Raw genomic sequence first — 23,446 nt, forward strand, 5'->3', positions numbered from 1 at the left:
ACTACAACTCAGTTATCAAAGGTAAAAATCATATCCATCCACACTTTACCCTGATAGATTATATTTTTTTATTTCCCTTTCATGCTTTTAATACAAATTCAACTGTACACTTATGTACACGAAATATTATCCTGTCCACATAAACAAGAAAATCGGCAAACCAAATGTCTGCAACACAACATATCACACCAAATATCAAGATCCAAACATACACTTAAAAAAAATCAATTGCGCAGGATATTAAGACTTTACGATTTTGAGTGGATACTGTTTCTTGTACAAGTTTGTTGTCAACCATTTGAAAATGTGAGCGGCAGACTGACACGGTAAAACATTTAAAATTTTCAAAGCAGCTTTTCAGAGCAGCAGCTCTTGGGAAAATTACACAACATTGATCACAGCTCAAAATAAAATTGTGAACTTCATAACAAATCTGGGTTATCTTACTATCTGTCATTCATTAGAGCAAGTAACCCTCAGAGTCACTTAAAGGTGCTGATAACAGAACTGCAACACATTCAGTTTCTATACTTGTTCTCTTATATTCGCATGAAATGTAACACATTAGGAATATTTACAGTAAATAACAAGGCCCACATACATACAGTACATGTTATATAAATTAAGGGTCAATACAACTATAATATTAGTGTTTATTGACAAGTAAGATAACCACATACAACCTGTAAACAGAGCTGCTTGAGAATGAAGCAAATGTTGCGCCTCATGAGACCACAGCCTACTTCTTTATTGTTATGATTTTATATTTATAATGCTGTTGTCTATCCTATAGCAGAACATAATCCACATAAAGACAATATGTGGCTCATAAATCTGTCACTCTTCATCCCTTTTGATTAAACAAACAGTTGGGCAATGCTGATAACCATGAAGGCACTGTGAGGGAACTGGTAAGCTGACACAAGCTGAATCACAGTAGCTCATATTGCCACGAGATGAACTTCATTACATATACACCAGAGCTTGTATGTGCACATCTGAGATGTCCTGCTTCAAAAAATGCTCTGAAGAAAGTTTCCAACACATTTTTTTCGCTGTTCTGCAAAGTCTCAGGAACCGTATGGCAACAAGAATTACTCCTCGCCCTGCCTCCATTTCTGAGACTCCTCCTGGCGTGCATCAGGGTGAATCTGGTTCCTCATCCCACCCAAGACGTTGGAGGTGGCTTCAGTGGCCATAATGAGTGGCTTGACCACAGCTGGTGGCAGCTGGCGGAGAACTCCACCCACTGCGCCCGTCATCCCGCGTTGCTCGTGCTCCCGAGTGGCTGTGTCATAGATGGTAAGTGCTGTGTCCGTAATGCCCTGTGGATGGAAACGCCACAATCCTCATTAAAAATAGTTTCTTTCCATTAATGTCAATGAAGTGAACATCTTTAGCTTTAGGTTCGTTTACCTCTTTTACAACAGTGTAGGCTTTAGCTACACCTTCTCTCAGGTCAACGGGCTGATGCGCCAGTCCATAATGGGAGAAACGTTTTATTCTCTTTGTGTCTCTCTCATCGGGCACCGGAGACACCATATCATACGCCGTCTCAGCTGCGGCCTACAAAGTGACACACAACAACAGATTTACCTGACGCCTCAAGAAGGCACAAGCAGTGAATAATAGGGGTACGAGGCATAAGTGCTCCATTTGAAAGTTAGTAAAACTTTTAGCTTTAGAGCTAAGTAACGTCACCAGCTATAGAAAATAAATTTGCTGTTATGTTACAATACGTAGGTTTTTTTTTTTTTTTTTGCTTTGTAAAAAAGAAAAAACATGTATTATCCTAAACATAAATTGCCCAGTTTTAAATTAAAAGTCTGCATTGTTTTGGATGGGACGCAGTGATGTTACAGCTATCTATTAATATCAGATCAAAATACCAAAAATAGTAGATCTGCGCAGCTGCAGATAACAGCCACTGTTTCAGTCAGACATCCCTCAATCGAATGTTATAGGCAGAATGGTGATCAGGTGTTTGGAAATAAACAAAATAAAATAAATGAATATGCAGTACAAGCTATGTAACCTTTAACTTTCATATCATAGTTAATCTGTCCAGTCTGTGCAGCGCAGAAAGGAAAGCTAACCCAAACCCGACCCACATTTTCACTTGAGTGTTCATTTCAGACCCTATCCTCATGTTTTTTTTATTTCTTGTGAGTACTTGAGAATTCAATAACAACTTAATGCAAGTAATCGAAATCGGAAATTACTTAAAATGCCCATCCCTTATGAATAGATTTCTTTTTAGTTACAGTGAAGAGTTTACCTGGATGGTCCGCACCATCCTGTTGGTGAGCTCCAGAGCAGCCATGGCTGTGGAGGTCCCAAAGGAGGCAGTGCCACGCTGAAACCCACGGACAATCCGACCATCTTTCCTGTACTGCTCAATCGGGAGCCAGACCAAGTCCCTGAATCCCTGAACTGAACAGAACACATATTTTAAGAACAAGGACTACTTTACCTGAGAAACACACCTGAATCAGCATGCTCACACACTGTGAACCACTTTCACAGCACTTCTTTAATGAACCCATGAATTACATGTAGCCACTGATTAAAAGTTGGTTCTATGCTTAAAGAAACATAAATATAGGGAAAAATCTAGTCCAGTTATGGCTTATAGAATAAATAATAATATTAATAAACTTTGATTATATAATACAGCGATTAAAGATAAATAAGAAATGAGAACTACAAAGTTAAGTTAGATATTCTAGCTCATTTTACAGCTTGTTTTCTTTATTTATATCAACCATTTATGCACATTATGAAATGTAAGTTCATTTGATGACACCAAAAAGCCTGTGACTGAGTTCAGAACATGTGTTTGTACTCACCTAGTTGCACCAGAGAGTGAATTGGGCCCACACCACCCAGCAGCCCTGGAAGCTGGTTCTTCTTGATGTCATTTAGCCATTCATTTATTGCATAGGAAAACAGCTTATCCACACCCAATAATCTAAAAATACAAACAAGTATTATTACTTTGGAAAGATTAGTAGTTCCAGGATATAACACATATTATGCTGCGCAGAAGAATTTTGCTCTATTACTTGCTGAATCCAAGATGTCAATCAACAAGTGACAGCAACAGTAACAGTCTGATGATATATATTAACTGAGATAAACATACCCTTGTCTGTAGCACAAGCGCCTCAGTTTCAGCTCTGAACAATTAAGCTGTGTCAACCCGATAATGATTCCTGCAAAAGTTCCCTGAAACAGAGAAGTCATAACATTATTCGCAAAGCAAACATGAAATAATGTGGAAATAATATACAAAGCCCTCTTAGAACATGTACCTGCTCCATTGCAACATGTTTCCCGTGGTAATCCAAGCGAATGGGAACCTCAGAGGTAAATCGAAACTCCCTGTAAGGAAAAGAAAATGTCAGACAAAAAATTTCAGTGATTTCTTCTAAGGACAGGGGGGTCATTTTTTAGGTTATTTAAAACTGACCTAAAGAAGATGGGTTGGTCTGTGAAGGGAGGAGCAGAGGCTTCATTATCAATCACTTCCTCTCTGCCAGATGTGGAAAAACCATTGTGGCTCAAGCGTCTCTGAGCAGGCACTGAGATGATCGGGGCCGGGTCCTGGCTGCTGCCGGCGTGCTTGGAGAAGCTGCAGGAGATCTCCGGGGCAGCTGCTTTTTTTGTGGAAACACAGACAGCTGCAGAACAAAATATTATCTCATTAGGAGCAAGTGAGGGTTGTATTAAATTATGTTTGAGTTCATGAGAGTAATGAATTTTACCTTCTTGAGCAGGGGGAGAGAAAAACTCAACTTCAGTGGCAAGGCTGGCAAAGAAGTCCTTCAAGAAGAACAGTGCGTCCTTCAAACAAAAAAAAAAACCTGTCATGTAAAAACATTTACTGAGGATTCTTATACGTGTATTCAGTACAATCATCTGTATCACAGTCTTTTACCTGATCGATATTGAGGCGGAGAGGCATCAAGGAAACACGCAAGCAGCACTCCTGGGGAGCCTGGCCTGATTCAGGACACATGTGCAGTGCCTTAACTGTCAACTGAAACCAAAGACACATGAAGAGGTTACACAAGGCGGAGACTTGACTGGGTTAATGTCGAGTGTGTTGCCCTCCTCACCATGTTAGAGTGCGCTTTTCTGGGCATTTCTTTGCTAGAATACAAGTAGAGGAACTTGTTCATCTGTGAGGTTGCCAGCCTGTCACGAATTTCCAAGTCCTGCACAACAAACACCTGCCGGGAGACTGGCTGATCCATCGTTGGCCCAGAAGCCACCTGGGCCTGTGGGTACACCTCATGCTGAAATCTCACCTTGATAAATGGTCAAAGAAAAGCTGGTCAATGCTAAAGAAATGTCCCATGGTATTCATGTGATCAGTATGAGAGAAACATTAACAAAAACATTAATTCCAGGTGAATAGGAACTGTACCTTGCTGAGCTGGATCTCCATCAGGACGTCCGGGTTCCTTCCTCTTCCACCCGCTGCCCGTCCCGACGTTTTGGCCTGTCTGACAGGAGTTTGAGAAGGGGAGCTGTGGGGTGTAGAGCTGCAAAATGGAGAGAAGGATACATTTTTTTTTTTGTTTGTTTAAATTTTCAGGGAATACATGAATCAGTAGTTCTGTGTTTAAAGAAGAAAGGCAAAGCAAAACGTCTATACATGTAGAGATAAAGATATAGGAATAGTGATCATAAAACTTAAGTAAAATGAAGACTTAATAAAATAGATAAACAAAATAGTGAATACCAGTCTGCTAGAAGTGATAATAATAATAATAATAATGATAATAATAATAAAATGGGAAAAAAATGAACAAAAATAAATAAATAAAGATTAAAGTCAAATGAAATAGAGATGTGGTAATAATGATAAGAAAAATCTAAGTAATCCTTTAAAAATCACAGTTCACAGTTAAAAAATGTTACGCAGCTAATTGCTCACCCCCGGCTTCTAGCAGGAGACGCTGTAAAAGTGGCCATCCCAAAGTCTTTCCCACCATAGAGGTGCCAGATGACAGAGATCTCCTTGATGAGGTAGCGCACCTCTGGGATGGGAAAGTTCATGGCTCCACGGCTGGAGTCGCTCCCCTCTAGAGGCTGACTGAAGTAATCATCTTTGATTTCCACAGGATCTGACGTAAGCTGCTTTACCACTGGCTCCTGATCGATATCCTGAAACACAAATCACTTTACAGTGAGCCAACACAGATTTTCATTCTCTCAAGCGGCCAAAACTGTGTGAACGAGCACATCCTGACCTCTCCTCTGGAACCTGGAGTCTCCAGAATACAAAAGTCGTCCGTCTCTTGCGCCAGATGAGGCACAGGAGTGATGAGGGGAGAGTGAAGCATGGGGTAAGTGGGACTTGAATCTTGGTTGAAATTGCCGCTCTCATCTGGGAACAAGAACAGGTCTGAGCGAGGCGGGCTGTGGTCTTGATTTCGCTCCTCGTGTGCACCTACAGATGTGTGAAAAAGAATAAATCTAGGTAAGTTTTTATCATTTATGGAGCTAAAAGTTTAATCTTTACCAGAAAAAGTCTTCACCGTTCTGCTGTAGTCCGGGTGCATGCTGCCCGTCAGTCTCCTCCATAGCTTCACTCATCAGATCCTGCAACATCTGCTGCTCAGTCTCAGCGAGCAAAGGTGTCTGAGATGTGGGCCGGCTCGGAAACTCCGCCTGTTCAAAAAAATGCACTCAAACTAAGCATGTATGACCAGTAGATGTTTAATGTGGCTGAGCAATACTGGCTCATGTTGCTGTCACTGCTGACCTTGGCTCTTTGTGCAGTGCTGCTGTTCTTGGTCTCTGGTTCTGCAGGGGGCAGCAAGTCTCCATAGCTGGCTACATACTGAATAAGGTTCATGAGGGCGGCGCAGGAGTCCGAACACGTTCTGATGTGAATCACGTCACTGGAACAGCGCAGCTCAAATCTGGGCTCTGACTGTCACCCAAGACACAGTGGAACTGTTTTTCAAACTTGTTTCAAGAGAAAATGTTTAAAACATAAACGCCCTTTAGAGACAGACTACTCTTACCAACTTTCCATCCAGTCCAGGTTTGACCGCTGTAATCCTCAACTCCAGTGTCCCCATGTCTACCACTTGGACATAGTCTGTGAAAAAAACCAGCAGAAAACATCAGTCAAAGCTGCCTTTAAACATTATAAAGCAGTTATTTAACATCGTTGTCACTTAAATCAACTCACCACGTGCTAGATTGACAGAGACGGCATTACTCTTGTCTGAGAGGAACAGAGCCGCTTCATCCAAAATTATCCTGTGCGCAACATATCATATTTAGCAAAGACATTTTTTTCTATTACTCAGTTACAATTCACTTAGTATCTTAGTATCTTAGGTGACTTAGTATCAGCGAAACTCGTTACATACCTGAGTGTTGAGGAAGAGTGGTCTAAAGAGACGCTGCTGGAGATGCTGAAAGTCTCAACAACCAGCAGTGATCTGAGAGGCAGGTAAATGGGCCTGTCAAGATAAAAATGAATTAAAATATACACACAGATAACAAATAACTCATTGTTTAGTGTGAGGTTTTAAGATTATTTTACCTGTAGTCTAGAGAGCAGCTCCACAGGTGTAAATGTAAGGTGGTGACAGACGTAGGAGGGGCATAACCCAACACGGGCTCATCGGAAACATTCAGAAAGTCAACAATCTATTGAACAAAAATACGCATTAAGATTAAAAATGTGTAATTTTATGGGATTATGGGATTATGGGAATTTTTGGGTAGCTTCCTTTTTGCCTACCTGGTCATACCAGCCCAGACTGGGAGGGACCACTCTGTGCTGGAGTGTGGCTCCTCTAACTCCAATTGCAACCAGAAATTCCTAAATAAAAAAGGCACACATCAGCACAGTGAGCAGAAACTAAGAGGCAAGATGACTAATATAGGCAAGGCAAATGTATTTATATAGCACACCTCATACCCAAAGGCAACCCAAAGTGCTTTATAGATTAATCAAGTCAAAGTTCATCGCAGCCCAAAGTATGTCCCAAAGAGCTGAAAAAATAGCAATGTCAATTAAATTTCAATTTACTCTTAAGTCTAATATCACATTCCTATCATTTGGGTTGTTGACATGAATATTAAAGTCACCAGTAAAGATTACAAAGTCAGTAACAATAATTAAAATCAGCTCTGCAAACTCATCAAAAAAAGGAAATTGGTATTTTGGGGGCCTATAGCTATTTAGGAGAATAGTTTTAGGACTGTTTTGGGTATAACAGAGATATATTGAAAGGAGTCGTATGTGTTGTTGAATAAGGAATGCTTTGGGGAATAATGCAATAAATAACATTTTTCTGCATTAAAATGCTGACTTAGCCACCCATTATTTAACTACATGGCATAGGCCTGAAAACTCAATGTGCAGCACTGAGAAAACACGAGTGTTTACCATGCCCTTACAGGACAAGGTCACAGTTTGGTTTGGGTGCAAAGATCAAGAAAAACTATTCACTTTGAAAATAGCCCCATCTATAGGACAAAAACTGTCTTCATCCCCTGTGTCTATCTTGTAAACACAAGATAACATTCCATATCTTGGGGTTTCAAGTTCTTTATTGGATAACAGAGTCCTTAAAGATCCCCTCTATTCAAAAAGTGAATATTTCTTATGTTTATGTTGTCTAAACTGACTGACCAAGACTATTGTGACTCGTAACTGTGCAAAGTTTATCACAGGAGAGGTGTTTTCACATTCCTTGACTGAAGGGGGGGGGGGTCTTTGCACATCCTTAAAATCTGAAAATCTGAGATCCAAACGTACACTGGGCGAGCTGGATTAGGTGCAGCACTGGTACGAAAGCCAATCACTGTCTAAAACAAGGCAGCATATTGATTAGGAAACATACTTTGACACAACACCCGCAGAGACGTGAAAACTTCAGTGGAGAGGGGATTTCTTACACGAAAAATAAAAATCTCAGCTTGACAGAATACATTTTTCTGCAAGCATGGATGGTTTCTGTCTACTAGACGTGCACTGCTCTTTTATAGGCCACCCTTGCGCAATTATCACATAGCCAGACCTATTTCCTCGCTTCGTTTTAGTGTTGTGGCAGTGGTGGGGAAGGCACTCAGTGAATGCAAAACCTTGCGCAAGCAGTGTTGGTGGGTGGGACAGAGGCCAGATTTAGAGTTTCTCAATGAGGGAGAAGCAGATCTGCTTACAGTTTGGTTTTTGTTTGTTTGTATTTTTTTCTTTTAATGTTGGAAAACCATGTTAAAAATATTAATCATAGCAGAACATTTTTTAAAACTTTAAAACTTGTCTAGAGGGGATATTTAACAAAAGTTCTGCTACACAAAATTCTGTTATTTTTCCTGACTTGTCTGTAAGCTTTGCCTTTTTTTTCTTGTGGATAACATCACATCTTGAGGCCTTTAACAATTATTCAAATGTAACAATCTCTACAAAGATCTACAGATGCAGAATCTATACCACGGTGAACAAAAGCTGTCTCCAGTTTGGCCTTTTACCTGTCAGTGATTTGACAAACCTACCTTGACATTGCGTTCTGCATTCTGTGATGAGATTTTGACAGCGACAGACACCATGCTCCGGGCCTCCAGACCAATACCCTCTGAGGGCGTTGAGGATCTCTCAGGAGATGTCTCAGACTGGTAGATGGTCGGCTCTAACCAGTGGGGATGTGTCCTACATGGCAACTTGACGTCTGAGCCGGAGGGGCCTCCATCCACAAGTCCTGAAGAGATTTTCAGGTCACATTATCACCAAATATCACATACACACAACAAGTAATATTGTAGTGAACATGTGCAGTTGGTTTACCTTGATGATACATGCAAACATTACTTGTGTGGAAACAGACGTAGTGTTGGTCTTTATAGCCTTCGTACTGCGTCACACTGAACAGTACGGCATTTTTCACCTCCAGCCAGAACTCGCCATGTTTGTTTTTCAGTACAGTTTTATCCTCCTTCTGGTAGAAAGAAGGAAAACTCAATCGCACTATCCATAGAAAACGTGAGAATAAAACTCTACGGACATTCAGTGATATCAGAACGGATGTGAGTTTACCTTAGCATTAGTTTGAAGAGACACCAGGCCGTGATTGACACTGAGGATGACAGAGAACAGGCTCTGGGAGGTCTTGCTCTGGACTTTGGGCTTTTTTTTCTTGCGGGACCTGAGGCCCAGGTCAGATGCAGGAGAGTAATAGTGCATGGTCTCCTCCTCTGAGCCGCTGGTCTCCTCTGAAAGCACAACACAAAGTGTGTCTATGCAGAGACGAGCTGATGGGTGTTTAACAATTACTCATTTCTACTTAAATTCTAGGAGTCTGACAAAATGCAAATTTATGGAAAATATTCAGTGTCGTCTTACCTTCTGGACCAGTAGAGCGGAACTGGCTAAAGCTGTCTTTGGAGTAAGTGTTGATCAGCTGACTGGCGACGGAGAGTCCAACTCCGTATGGCATGCTTTCCACTGTCTCCACTGGAGACGGAGCAGTGGGTTCCCACAGTAGAAGGTCATTGTTTATCCTATAATATTAAAAAAAATACATTTCATGCATGGAACAGACCGGGTTTAAGAATCTTATCATATCTTCCATGTAGGGATGCACAATTATATCGGCACATTCGCCCGCAATGCAGATTTCTGCCCATATGACACGATGATAGGATGATGCTTTAATCATGCGACTTTAATTAGTTGAAATAGGTCACATTTGCCCTGGCTGTAGTTACTGTGAAGACAAACTCAGGAGAGAGCATCATCAAAGCTGAATTTTCACTTTTTTTTTTTTTTAAGTTTTGTTTGAAAATGTTTTATGTCTGCATTTTATGTCTGCATACCCCAGTGGGTCATTATGATAAGAGTGGACATTAAAATATATTAATTCCATTGCTGGGAAGTCTACAGGAAATATGCAAGAAATCAGTAATGACATTTGGCCAAACAAGTTAGGAAAATATTGGCATCTTGGATATTAGCAAAAATCCAATATTGTGCATTCCTATTTCTATGGGTATGACAGAATTTATGACTTATTTTGACAGTGCACTCTACTCAACATAATAGCTGGCTGTCAAAAAGACCAGTCAGGACAGAAATAAAAATCTATTCAAACACGAAAACAACTGATTATCTGTTGATTTACAGCTACTAAAAAACACATTAATACATTTGAAAAACAACAAAACAAATTAACTGCTTTACTGTCCAACTGTATGACTCAAATTTTAACAAACTTCATGTCATTTTGTATCATTCTGTACCTGTTGTGTAGTTTTTCATAAAATGCCTTGGTGGGGAGCACTAACTGCACATTGGGGAAACACAACTCCAGGATGAAGCGAGAGTTGTTCATGGTTTTTTCCTGGAACTCTGTCATCTCAGCAACATCGCCGGGGATGACCATCTAGAGTTAAAAAAAAAAAAAGAAGAAGAAAGATTTTCTAAACTTAGGCTTCTCAACACCTGCTATCAACAGGTTAGGTATGCAAATCAGTGCTCATGTTGCTGTTTGCAAAATGATGCATCTGCCATATAATAGCACATTAACCAGAGGGCATTGCCACTCCTAAATGCAAATTTATCCACAAAATCACCTGCTCTGGAGCAACGCCATCGTCAGAACCAAACAAATCTTCAGTTAAGCAAATCTTAAAGGGACTTTTTTAAATATAAGGTAATATGTGTGCTGCAACATTTTATATTTTCATTGAAGGCTTGTTGATCTTTCTTTCCTAATACCAGGCATATCTGTGCATGATAACACAACATTGATAGTCTTTATAATGTTCCAAATTGAGTAAATTTCAAGATTAACAGGTTGTATAAAGAGAGCAGACTTATAAATCAATCAGGTTTTTTTCATACAGCTGGATAATTTCTAAGCCAACACATTTAGCCGTTGCTTTAGGTTCCAGTGCATTTAATTAATGTTTAAAAAGCAAAAAAAAAGTACTTAAACCCTAAGAAATGTAATATTATAAACAGCAGTTAGCTGTACATTAACATTTAAACTGGCCGTGACCTACCTCTTCATTCTCATACATAACCCTTCGTGACGAAAAGGGTGATGGCTCTGGTTTCCCAAAGTCACACACATCCTTCAGTGAATGGGCAGCCCCTTCCTCCTCCTCCTCTTCAAGGGAATGGTCCTCAGCCCCCTCGTCATCTTCAGCCGTTACCCGCTCAAGGATAGAGTGGACTGCAGTGGGGTTCATCTTCAGCACAACCCTGCACAGAGAGATTTAATAATTTCACTGAGAGGTGTCCCTGAATGGACAGATCCGTGTGCATTTGTTTAGAGAAACTTACCTCGGCCAATCAAATTTTACACTTTCAGATGTTGTCATGTCCCCGTCCATAGTGTGGGACACCCTGAGGAACCGGGCAGCTGGTTGATCCGGCTCCTCCTGAAACTTCCCTATGCAAAGCAAAAAAAAAAAAAAAGCAGTTTAAGAGCAATTTCTCTGATAAAACAATCTTCATGTAATTTTTTTTAACTTTCCACCACATACCTATAAGCTCCCTGAAAGTGAGCTCCATTTTGGTTTGGTCAGGAGAGCTGCCACCCATGAACTCTGTTTTCATTTCCAGGTCTTCCAGCTCCAGGTAGAGTACTTCCTTCTGCAGCGACTTCTTGAACCAAGGGCCCCTCTCCTGATCTGAGCGTAGGTCAGGGATGGGAAAGCGGACTGCAAGGCCCAGCAGTGGGGCATTGACCGTCAGCGATACATGACAGTTGGTGGGAGTATGGCTGTCATCGAGGAAAACCTCTGTAAAGGCCTTGTGCTGAGAAATGAGTTTAAAGAGACAAAGAATTATATTATATGCCGTAGAACCAACATATATGCAGCTATTTAACCTTTCAATCTAAGTTCAAGAGTCAATGTGCATGATTAGATGTCAATAATTTTCTAGGCTATACTAATCATATCATTATATCTGACATATTCATATTTCTGATACTCTATATATCATTCTTGAGACGCCCTTACCAAGCTGACGTGTTTATTATAGGATGTGTACATGTGGGAGGCCATCAGCTCTGTGGTGGCCAGCTTCTGAGGTTGCAGTAAGGAGTTGAGACGGTCTACGATGCTGATGTCCAGCTCAGAGCGCACGGGGCCCAGCTCCACCTGGATCTCAGCTTTTCTGGGAATGGTGCTCAGACGAACCTGGCCGCCCTGCACGGAGAACCAAAAAGGCTGACTGAGCAGAGGCCTGACAGTGATGCAGATCATGTGTTTGAGTGTTAGTGCTGTGGTTTCATATATTACTAATAAATGCCGTTACCTGAGGGCCTCTGCGCTCAGCCTGTTTGTAAAGCAGGTGAAGGCAGGTGGTAAGCGGCGCATCAGCACTGGCGGCGGTGTCAAATGTCAGGAGCTGAGATGCGACAGAGAAACTAGTGAGAAACACTCATGTCATGCCAGCTGCAACTTTCAGGCGTATTGAATGTGATAAACCAACCAAAGCTCAGTGCAGTGCAGAAAGTGCTTAGCTCAGGCTTGAAACTCTAACCTCAGTGTACTGAATGCCTCTTTGGGAGCCGCCAATGACGGCCTCAGAGGGGAAGAGACACTCCAGAAACTCCATCTGGTTAAGGGAGACATCAGTGCTGAAAGTCCGCAGGCTGGATCCCTGACAGTGCTCGTAGTTGATCTTGAGGCCCTGACCCACAAACCTGCAAATAACAGACAGATATAAAACACTTAAATGACAAATCAAGTATAACTCTCTACAAAAGGAATTAGTAAAAAATAAAGGTGCACCTGAGATGATCATGGGGGCAAGCCTGATTAAACACAGTCCGAGACTGAAGGAAGGCAGCGGGGGCGAGCTGGCCCGGGCCCACCATGCTGAAGAAGTGTGCAGCCATGGGGCCGAGGGGACTGGGAGCAGCGTCTGGTGGTGGGAGCGGGTCGATGTGGAGGACTGACACAGCCAGGCTACTCAGTGTTAACCTTAACACCAGTTCTGGCCTTGACTCATCACCGTGGGTTTTGGATGGATGAGCTGAAACACATACAGACACTTTGTTTACTCAACCACAGACAGAGATCTAATCAGTGAGTTATGCTCACGTTATCTTTGCTTGGAATGAAAAAGTGCATATTCCTTTCCCTCTCTTAAGTACAGAGGGAATAGTATTTAATGGTTTAAAGTGGAAATTGCCAAGTTTTTTGCTTTAAAGGATACATCATGCAGGGTTTTGCTAAAAATGTATACTAAAAAAGAAGTAATCCCTCTAAATCATCACTTATGGCCCACTACAAGTGTGTGGCAGTGTATTTTCCTGAGACTCTGCTTGTATTTTTTTTGTTTTCTGTGTTCGAGACTTTTATGGACATGTTTCTCCACAGCACTCAGGTGAGGTCGCCGCCCTATAAAAAGATAGTGACCAGGTGCCAGACTGTAAGTTGCAGGGGAAATACCAAACAAGTGAATTGGGATTGGTTTTTACTTTCACTTCTGCTTGTGAGCATTTTTACAAACACTAACTGACAATCCTGCATAATATACATTTAACTTATCATTTTGCAGTAAATGTCGATTGCGCAATTTAATGGCTATAGAAAAATGACACAGTCAGTGTTAGATTTGTTCCCTATAAGCCTCGCTTTCACAGTGCATTCTTTTTAGAAAAAGAAGGCTCCATTTATGGCACAAAAGAAGTGCATTAACCACTGCACAAACAAAACAGGAAGAGGACAGCGTTTTGTTTCCCCTGGTAACTGTCCACAATTACCAAAAATCAGTGTGAGTTTTTCTCACTAGAAGAAATAGCAGTGAAACAACCAAAGTAACCATGGACAACAAAATGCATTGTGTCCTGTATTGTTGGTAGTTGCTACGTGCTGAGGAAAACAGAAAGTGATCCGGTTTCTTTTGCGACAGCAGCACCAACAATAAAGCCACTTGGAAACTCTCAGGGAAAAGTTGGTATCTCAAGTATATCAATATATTTTAATACTTACAAGTCTGTCTCAATAATTTCTGAGGGAGTTGTGAATCCCGTGACTGGACGGGAGTTTCAGTAGTCTGCTTCTCTCTTTGTTGTGGTACATCCATGTAATCATCCCACAGAGCCTACAAACACAGATACACAGATATGATGCCAGACGACAGCAGTTCGTTTGGAAGAAACTTACAACACAAACAAAAATCACATCATTTACATACTTTCTGATTTTGTCAGTATAGATATTTGATTACACTGCACTGCAACTTGCTAAGATTTAAGTATTTAATAGCGCAGGGATACTCAATTTGCTTAGCCCGTTGGACTCTTTTTCAAAATGACAGGAGTCTAGGGGCCAGTTTCTAGGAAACAAGAAAATTTAGGGTTTAGCATGGACCTCTTTCTGGGTGTGCGAATGCTCCTCTGGCACATTTTTTGATAAACAAGCTCTATTGTGATGCTGTTCGTGCACTCTGGCAACTGATTTCCATTTAAAATACATAAAAATATAATCCCACTGTGAGTCAATTTACTTTCAGTGTGAATTAAAAAATGGCTGGAGAGCCACATAGCACCCTATAGCGAACCTGAACTCAGTATCACTGTAACAGTGTAAGAAGACCACAGAGACTTTAATGCTCAACTACATTAACTTTTAATGTGTCTTTATGCCTGCAGTCTAAGCGGCGAAGACTTACTGTTGCAGTTCCAGAGGGAGATTCTCCTGGTGAGGCTGAGTAGTTGCTATTGAGGGACAAATCCAAGTCAACAGTGGGAGGTTCACCCAGCGGAGGAAGGGACGACAAGCTGTGAGACATGTCCATGTCTGCCATGGAGAAGAACACATCATCTACACCATCCGCAGATTGGTTTAAATAAAATAAATAAATAAAAGAAAGGACAAAGAAAGAAGACATATCATAAGTTAAATGAAACCATGATTGATGAAAAATCAGGGGTTAGGGGATTGCGTTTCAGTCCAACCTCGACTAGACACGGTTCTGGTGGTCTGGCTCTCAAAGAGGTCGGGGTCCGCTCCTGGCACGGTGGTATCCTTCTTCAGACAGCGGTTCAGCTCCATATGGAGGCGATACTCATCCTCTTGCTGTATTGGTCGGCTCTTTCTATCCTTAGCCCATTCCTGCCCACCTTCACACACAGAATAAGAAATACTCTTTTCACTCTACTCCTTAGTAACTCATTTGGTGACATTATTACATTGTTTAAACCTAATGTTACCTATCATTTATGAACTGAGGGGTGCTCACCTCCACCAGAGAAAGCTCCACACAAGTCCAGAAGAAGATGAACTTGTCGCGGGGACAGCAGAATAATAAGTGTATCAATATGTCCAACAACCTCCAGCTGAAAGCAAAGCATGTACAACACCCTGGTCAGTAGTAGCAATTAACCCCTAATTCATGACATCAATCGTAACGTCTTAATCAGAAAGTTTCTCATAATATTCTGTTAATAGGAAATACTCAGTTTACCTTTGCTCCAGGCATAGCAAAGTTGTTCTTCAGAGTGAGGGACAACTCAATTTTACCACCGAGGCTCCCAACCTGCAGAGGTTCAAAGGGTGTAGTAGAGGATACTGGCTCTGTAAACTGCGGATGAGGCTCACATATTATTTTGGGATTCCAGCTCGGGGAAAGCTTTGGCTCAGTATCCTGCAAGATAAGAGATATATTTTTAAAAAGACTGATGCATACACACACTTTTATGCCAAATTTTAAACAATAGCCGCTACACCAACCGCTGGAGTGGGTGAGGATTTACAACCGGCACGGGACACATCTGAGAACTCATCCCAAAATACAGTTATGCCTTCCATCTGCAGGTTTTTATGTGCAAATGTGGTTGGCTGATGCACATTCACACTTGAACTCTCCTCGCCTGTTTCATCGCAGTAAACAATCCTGAAAGCAACACAGAACACAAGAGGCTCGACATGAAAACTAATGCATCACATGGACTAAATATTACAGAAGTCTTCCATACATGTAGCTGCGATCATTTTTACTATCCATGACTAAATTTGTAAAGATATTCAACAGTATTTCTTCCCCTTTTCCTTATTTATGTCTCTCGCTTTAAGACTGATTAGAGTTAGGATAGGAAATTGATAATGATCAAAGACTTTTGACTATATTATGATGCTGAAAAATATTTAGAATAGTTTTCTTTTCACTTACTTTTGGATTCGAATCTCGAGGGCAATTCCAGTTTTAGAATTTTCTGGAATGTGTTCAACTCTGAGAACAGTATCCAAAAAAGTCACTTTGACTCTTCTCAAAACTGCAAGATAGGAAAATATAAGAAATTACTTTGCACAATACAAGGCCGGTAAACTCATTTGAATGTTATGGAACAGAGTAGACATAACATACCCGTCTCTATTGTTTCCGCAAACTTCTCTAATCCCTCAAAAGGCTGAAAGCTCTCTCCCATATCGTCAGTGAGCTTCTGGCTGAGACATTCTTTGGCAAGTTGCATGCTGCTCGTCATGAAACTGGACCAGTACATGGGCTCAGAACCAGATGCTAGAAGAACATCCAAAGTGAGTGTGTTTACACAGACATGATAGCCTGTTTATGATCTGGTTTTTGGAGTATCCTGTTAATGTGTTTGAGCATGTAAACACCATATCCCATTTATGGGAAACCCAAAAAATGTTAACTGGAGTAATCTGAAAGAAATTGAGATGTATACAGTGCTCGTGTAAACACCATATCCCAAATATGATCACAACAGGATTAAGCCTCATAAACAGGTTATTCGGGTACACTGACTTTTCAGTAAAATCTGTTGTTCTGATACCATGTAACAAAACAAGATGTTTCTATCTAAAATCTTTTTCAAAAATTGTGTTGTAGTGGGGCACAATGCATTCTCTACTTACCAACTCTTGGTCTTGGTCTTAGCACCATCTCCAAACCTTTGACCTCTAGGGCACAGTTTTCATGCAGTAGGGCTGCCCATGGTACAGTTAGAGAAATTGTCTGGATGAACCCTGCAATGACCTCAAAAGGGGCATCTGCTGTCTCCAGGAGCTCATTGAGTGACTGAGGAACAAGACATAATGTTGAAGCTTCTCTTAGTTCATGCAGATTTTGTGTTTGAATCAATTAAAATAATCTACTGTGCTTCTTGCCATAACTCTTCACATACCCATTTATCCAGTGGCACTTGTGCAAGTGATCCAGTTCCTTGGTAGAGGTCTAAACTGAGCTGATCCAAGCTCAGCTTCTCCTGCAGAAAGTTGCCAAGGTACCGATGCAGCAGGTATCTGCAAGCCCGCTTCTTGATGGACTCCGAAAATGGCCAAGGCATCTTAACTCAATAGGTGAACAGTACACAAGTAATGAAAGGGATCTTGAGGCTCTGCAACCAGAATGCTACTCAGACTTCTATGAATTAATCACTGGTGTTACAGTGGTGTCATCCTGTCGACTTAAAGACATGGAGGAATCGTGAGCTCAAACACCCTTCACATCCCAAGATTAGGGACACTTTGGAGGATGTGTTGACACTGTGCGGGAATTGGTCCGACTCCAGTTTGCTGCGCCTACAGAAACACACACAGATGGTGCCCCTTTTTGTAATTTGACACTTGCCACGAGACTTTACACAAAATGTTTACAAAACAGCTGAAAACAACGAGCTTCATTAATAATATGTCAGAGGCAGAGACAGTTTTAAATTGCTCCAGAGTAGCATTATAATACAGGGCAACACACTGTGTCCAGATAACGTTAGTGTCACAAGCAGGTAGTAAACAAGCCAAACGCACTTGCGAAATAACTGTTAGCATGTCATAGACTTGCTAGTCAATAGCAACCATTAGCTTAACTTACTTAAATAGAGCTGTCATGGTGCCCAAGAGACGAGAGCTAGCTAGACAAAGGCATGTCATTTAGCTAACTAGCCGGCTAGCAAAGCTAACGACGTTAGCTAGCCCCTGTCTGCAGAGTGAGGCAACTTTAGCATAGCCAGCTAACGTCAGGCTAGTAGCGGTGCTAGGTGGCTAGCTAACCCCCAAAATCAAACATTTCTGAACTTATCCACCCTCACACAAGAGACGTACACTCACGACAGACACGAAACATATTAACACCAGCGCTATATGCCAACACGTCTAAGCAGGTGAGCAGGGTTGAAGATAATAGTGCGGCGGTTAAGTTACCTTGTGTGTGAGTTGTTTACAAACACTTTCATGACTCCGCACCAACTGAGCCGACACACTCGGGTGGGATTAGACTGTGACGTCATAACATGGCGGAACCGTGTGGACCACGGGACGCTCACTGGGTCAAGATTTCTTTTAGGTCGTTATTTTAGACACTAAGCAGATAGAGTGGAAACAGGGCGTGCGTTGATGTGACTTAACTCTCCGGTCATCCTCTAATTTGAGGCTCAACAGTTTCCTATCTGACGTTAGGTGATTTCACTGAACCGACTCCACGGAGAGCTCGCGAGTGGGCTGGAAGCTTCCACGAGCCGGAAGAACACAACCCGCGAGGAGGTGAGAAAAATAAACGCAGTTTGGTTAAATGTGGCCCATAGAGCGGTCAGTGGTTTTTCTGCCGTCTACCAGTGCAGGTCATAGACTGTATAAAATAGCATAAATGCAGGGGTTTAGTTTTACTCAGAGTTTACCCTACAGGTGTAGTGAATGTTAGCCATCTAGCTTTAGTACATATGTCTAGCTAAATATATGAAGTAGCTGTATTCTAGCATTTGCATGAAATAAAACACACAGAGTCAATATTAACTGCGATGTGTGTATCAGGAAGAGATTGTTTATTTATGATAGGACGTGGGTGGCAGGGGTGGCTCCTGAGCCTCCCTCCACCATAAAAGAACAATATGTTTATTTATCTATCTATCTATCTATCTATCTATCTATCACTAAAGTTCCTCTTAAAACAACACGTGCAAACTTCATTTTTGACCAAATTATGAATGAGACATAGAATATAGTGACGCACCATAATATTGGCACGTCATCGGTATTGGCAGATATTGGCTTTAAAATCAAATGTCAGAATCAGACAGTCTTCTGATTCCTGCAATATCACAAAACGCAGTTGATTGTTTTTCTTATTTTGTACAATAAATAAATATTATACACAGAAAAGCATTGTATTTTATGTCTCCATCTGCTGGTGGACTATCACAATAAGAGTATGCGTAATATGATGTTAACTCAGAAGAGACTTGATGATCACTGAATTTATGTGGGGAAAAATTGATATATCAATATCAGTATAGGTTATTGGCCAAAGCAGTTGTTATATTTAAGCATATTGGATATCGGTAAAAAATCAAATACCTCGCATCCCTAATTTTTGATGAAACGTCACTATTTTAAGCTTAGATTTGATTATGTTTTTTCAGTTCAACAATACTTTGTTTTTACAGTTTCTGGCTACGATAAATGGCACAAGTTTGGTGATTTTTAAAGAAAAAAGATGCCTTTTAAATGCACTGGTGTGTTTTCTTTAACATCATATCACCATATAGTCAAATGTGCTCCCAGAGATGAAGACCAGTATTGTCTCTGTTGCTTCCCATTGCTGAGTAGGCTCAGTTTTTTCATCTTGCTCATGCTCAAAGTAATTAAAAGCTTATCGCTGAGCATGAGTAACTCAAAGGTCCAGTGTGTAGGATTAAATGGCACATAGTGGTGAGACTGGAGACTGCAACCAAATGAAATTTTTTCCCAAGAGCCAAGCATATAGGATGACAAGAGTGGCTGACGCAAAAACGTAAGTGGCCCCATCTAGAGCCAGCATTTAGTTTGTCTACTGTAAAAACAACGATTATACTCTAAAAAAACATAATTGTGAATATTATTTTCCATTTCTACCAATATAGCCCCCTCAATCCTATACACTGGACCTTTAAGTAACAATTTAATGCAGTGCTTTTGCTTGTAGTCAATATTTCTTTCATCGTGGTATTGTTATTTGTACTTAAGTGGAGGTTCTAAAACATTTCCTTCACTACAAATCTGCTTTACTAGCACTTTGTGTTCATTTAATATAGAATATCAAAGGAACAAACCCTAATAATATGTTCTCCTTCCACAAAAATGACAGATCACTGTGTTTTACCTCTAAAATCAACATGTCATAGATTTTAAAAAGGTAGAGGGAACAGGTTAAGTAAAGACTGCTGCGTGTTTCACAATCAATGGTATTAGCACGGGCTCATTGCCCATAAAGGCATCCAGCCAACTGAATGAATGATGACGCCGCCAGACGCAAAGCAACAGATTACAGCTGTCATGCAGACAAAAAACTCATGCAGAAATGCAAAACGTGATGGTCCTTGACATGAGGCTAAACAAGATTCAGCTTGTTTAACCAAAATGCACCAGTGCTAAGGAGGATAGATAGTGGACATGTAGAAATGGAACAGGTGTTACTTTGAGTTTATTTTTATTAAATACATGGGTCGTCATTGATTAGTCACCATTTAGCAGCCTTTAACACCAAAACCTAGCATGTGCACAGCACTGTACCATATGACTGGGGTTATAAATGGCAACTGCATTCACCTTACCACAGCAGTGTGGGCGGCCTTACGTTCGTCATTGCTTCAAACATTTGTAAGATGAAACGAAAACAAAATGAGCCAACTCAGCATTGGAAAGCACCGGAGACAACATCAGTCGATGTCTCTGAGAACGCATTGGACTGTTTTTTTGATTCAGTGCTCTGATGTATTTCGTGGAAACTGAGAAGGGACCAACAAAAACAATTTTGGAAGATGAAAGAGTCTGAAAGTTTTCATTTCCCTAAAGTACCCACTTATCTGTTAAACACTCGTGTAATGTGATCGTTCTGGTTCAGCTATTTTTAGTTCAAGAATTAAATTAAATATGAACGTGCATCCAACATGCTACTTCAGTTCTCCAAAGAACTAAATTATTTTAAACTTTCCTCAAACAAACTACTCAGAAAGGATGCTCATTTTAAACATAGTCCACTTTGCACTTAGAAAAGGTCACAGAACAGTCAGATGCATCTTTTTTTTATTTCGAGAATGGGCCTTTAGGGAACGAGAGCTGAATCACAACCCTGTTAATGCTGTAATGCTGCTTAAAGGTCCAGTGTGTGTTATTTAGTGTATAATCACCTTAAAATAAGAATTGTCGTGTTTTTGTTAACTTAGAATGAGCGGATTATATCTATATGGAGAGCGGGTCCTTGTGCACGGTGTCAGCCATGTTGCAGCACCATGTTTCTACAGTAGCCCAGAGCAGACAAACTAAACACTGGCTCTAGATGGTCGAATCACATAGTAACGTTGTTGTTCTGTTACAGGGGATGGAGATAGACTGCCAGCCCGAGGAATCCATCGTCTCTTCATTTGATGAGGACTGTGTTGTGCTCGGTGATGTCAAGGACATGAGGTTAGAAGCAGAAGCAGTGGTCAATGACGTACTCTTCGCCGTCGCTGAAATGCACGTGTCATCAAGTCTCAGCAGCGCCTCAGATGTGGCGTACATCAACGTGGAAACAAGGGAGGGAAACCGGTATTGTCTGGAGCTCACAGAGGCCGGACTGAGGGTAAGATGCTCTCCAAATATAGACGTTCATTTCTTGTTCTTGTTGTTTGAATATTTTACAGTTAATCGCTCTACCAAACAGGTGGTGGGCTACGCCTTCGATCAAGTGGACGAGGATTTGAGCACCCAGTATCACGAGACTGTTTACTCGCTTCTGGACACGCTGAGTCCAGGTTACAGAGAAGCCTTTGGGAATGCTTTGCTCCAGCGGCTGGAGAGGCTGAAGCAAAACGGACAGTAAAAAGGACCAAGATGCTGCATTACAAGTGGAATGGAGGTCGATGATGTGGCTGTATTTGAATATGAGCCAACAAAACCAAGTCTGGTCAAATATTATAACCTATTATGTGATGTCCACCTGCCAAGCTTCCACTACAATAAGGGGCACCCTGCCCTATCAACTCTGCTTTGTTCCGACTCTCATATCATCGAATGACTTCATGTTATAACTGTAGTGACTGCTTGGGATTGGCTGTACGGGGCGTGTTGCAACATTGCGTTGTTGACTTTACTGTGGAAAGATCTCTCAGCTTCCACTTGATACAAATTTGTGACTGTGCACATCGTTTGAGACCTCTGCACCTTTTTGTACCGATCAAAATGATCTAAGAGGCAGCGAGATATAGAATTATTGATCCAGTTCGCCCTCTTTGCCCTGCTTGCACTAAAGCTGTGACCTGATATCTGCTCAAATATACCCAACAAGCTCTTATTCAGCAGGTGTCTAAGTGAAAGAGCCAAAGTTTTATTCTTTCAACTCATATATACTGCCTTAATGACTGACTTTTGGTTAAAAAAGTACAAATAACTCATTGACTTATGTTTTACTTATTTTGTATTACAAGAGACAAAAGGTATTTTGTGGGGCAGACATTTCAGGTAGTTAATGAGGTCAGAAACAACTGAAAAGCTGTTGAAATTTGTAAAGCTGTCAAGTTAGCTGTGTTTTTGGATATTACTTTTTTTTCCTCCATGCTATATTGCGACTCAAGCTTGCATTTCGAGCTTTTGCTGTAAGGTAAAGAAGCTGTCAGTGGAGGTATAATGTATATTTTTTGTTGTGATATTCAATATTGTAGGTCTATTTTGTTAGAATGTATAGCTTTTGTTTAGATTTAACGACGACCTCTGGGGCTTCTTTAAAAGCTTGGTTTATTGTACATGTGACCTGGTTATGATCCAGCTTCAGTGTTATGAAATCTATTTTAAGAGAATGTTTTCATTTGCATTCATATTGTCATTCCTTGCTGCTGGCCTTTGCTCAGACCAATAAATTCTCAGAATTGCATTCGTCTTCATTTTTAACCTTATAAACAGCAACCTACAGATGTCTGACAGTCCACAAGCTCAGGCTGAGCAGTAGGAAGGCAAACTTGCTTTGTAACAAGAAAAGTTGGTTTCCTCACCACAGTTCAGCTTCTCACTTCAAGTGTCAAGTGCTGATTCGGGGAAAATCGATTTACGTTTGCGGGCGATAAGTGTATCTACAAGTAATGGAGAAGTTGAAAACTGCCGTGATGGCCATTTTGCACATAATTGTCCAACCTTTTTCTTACAGGAACCCTTTTTATATCATTGAGTAAACTGATTGCCCCGGACTAAATGACATTTTATGGATATTTCATATTATATTTTATGTATAACAATAAGAGCACAGAGCAACTGATAAGCTGTACAATTACCCCAAATAGTTATAGCAATAACTGCAGACATTTTGCATAAAATGAGTGATTTGGATGAATTTAGATTTCCTGAAAATTTTGCATCAAAGATGTGTTAAACAGATCCTTTTTTTTTTTTTTTTTAACATCACATCATACAAGTAGACCTGTTTTCTCTTCTATTAGCTCATTTACTGTCTTAAATAATGCAGGATGAGGTTGTTTAGCGAAGA

The 23,446-nt window shown here is 40.8% G+C and overlaps 2 protein-coding genes across 5 annotated transcripts; one reads left to right on the forward strand and one right to left on the reverse strand.

Moving 5' to 3' along the window:
* Window positions 1-48: 48 nt before the first annotated feature.
* Window positions 49-18,223, reverse strand: LOC121953264 (autophagy-related protein 2 homolog B-like). 4 transcript variants are annotated; one of them, XM_042500252.1, is made up of 43 exons: window positions 18,160-18,223; window positions 17,145-17,541; window positions 16,876-17,038; window positions 16,364-16,516; window positions 16,169-16,271; window positions 15,730-15,892; window positions 15,464-15,643; window positions 15,239-15,335; window positions 14,955-15,119; window positions 14,669-14,820; window positions 13,987-14,098; window positions 12,781-13,024; window positions 12,530-12,692; window positions 12,302-12,394; window positions 12,004-12,192; window positions 11,524-11,797; window positions 11,321-11,429; window positions 11,038-11,239; window positions 10,273-10,415; window positions 9,377-9,534; window positions 9,071-9,246; window positions 8,822-8,972; window positions 8,533-8,735; window positions 6,773-6,853; window positions 6,572-6,678; window positions 6,396-6,488; window positions 6,212-6,282; window positions 6,042-6,118; window positions 5,777-5,947; window positions 5,550-5,682; window positions 5,262-5,461; window positions 4,946-5,175; window positions 4,433-4,550; window positions 4,122-4,313; window positions 3,941-4,042; window positions 3,768-3,846; window positions 3,473-3,683; window positions 3,315-3,384; window positions 3,146-3,228; window positions 2,850-2,971; window positions 2,279-2,433; window positions 1,417-1,566; window positions 49-1,325 (listed from the first exon to the last, which is right to left on the reverse strand). In XM_042500252.1, exons 2-43 carry the CDS (start codon window positions 17,304-17,306, stop codon window positions 1,095-1,097), a joined length of 6,231 nt encoding a protein of 2,076 aa, XP_042356186.1. In that variant the 5' UTR covers window positions 17,307-17,541; window positions 18,160-18,223; the 3' UTR covers window positions 49-1,094. The 4 variants fall into 4 exon arrangements, with proteins under 4 accessions (XP_042356186.1, XP_042356188.1, XP_042356187.1 ...); XM_042500254.1 differs by lacking the exon at window positions 18,160-18,223 and adding an exon at window positions 17,831-17,895 and having other exon boundaries at window positions 14,669-14,796; XM_042500253.1 differs by lacking the exon at window positions 18,160-18,223 and adding an exon at window positions 17,831-17,895 and having other exon boundaries at window positions 8,822-8,969.
* Window positions 18,224-18,246: 23 nt separating this feature from the next.
* LOC121953265 (gsk3b interacting protein) lies at window positions 18,247-22,840 on the forward strand. Its single transcript, XM_042500255.1, has 3 exons — window positions 18,247-18,498; window positions 21,308-21,553; window positions 21,635-22,840. Exons 2-3 carry the CDS (start codon window positions 21,311-21,313, stop codon window positions 21,791-21,793), a joined length of 402 nt encoding a protein of 133 aa, XP_042356189.1. The 5' UTR covers window positions 18,247-18,498; window positions 21,308-21,310; the 3' UTR covers window positions 21,794-22,840.
* The last annotated feature ends 606 nt before the right edge of the window (window positions 22,841-23,446 follow it).

This window comes from Plectropomus leopardus, chromosome 14, assembly GCF_008729295.1.
Source record: "Plectropomus leopardus isolate mb chromosome 14, YSFRI_Pleo_2.0, whole genome shotgun sequence".
Classification (NCBI taxonomy): Eukaryota; Metazoa; Chordata; class Actinopteri; order Perciformes; family Serranidae; genus Plectropomus; species Plectropomus leopardus.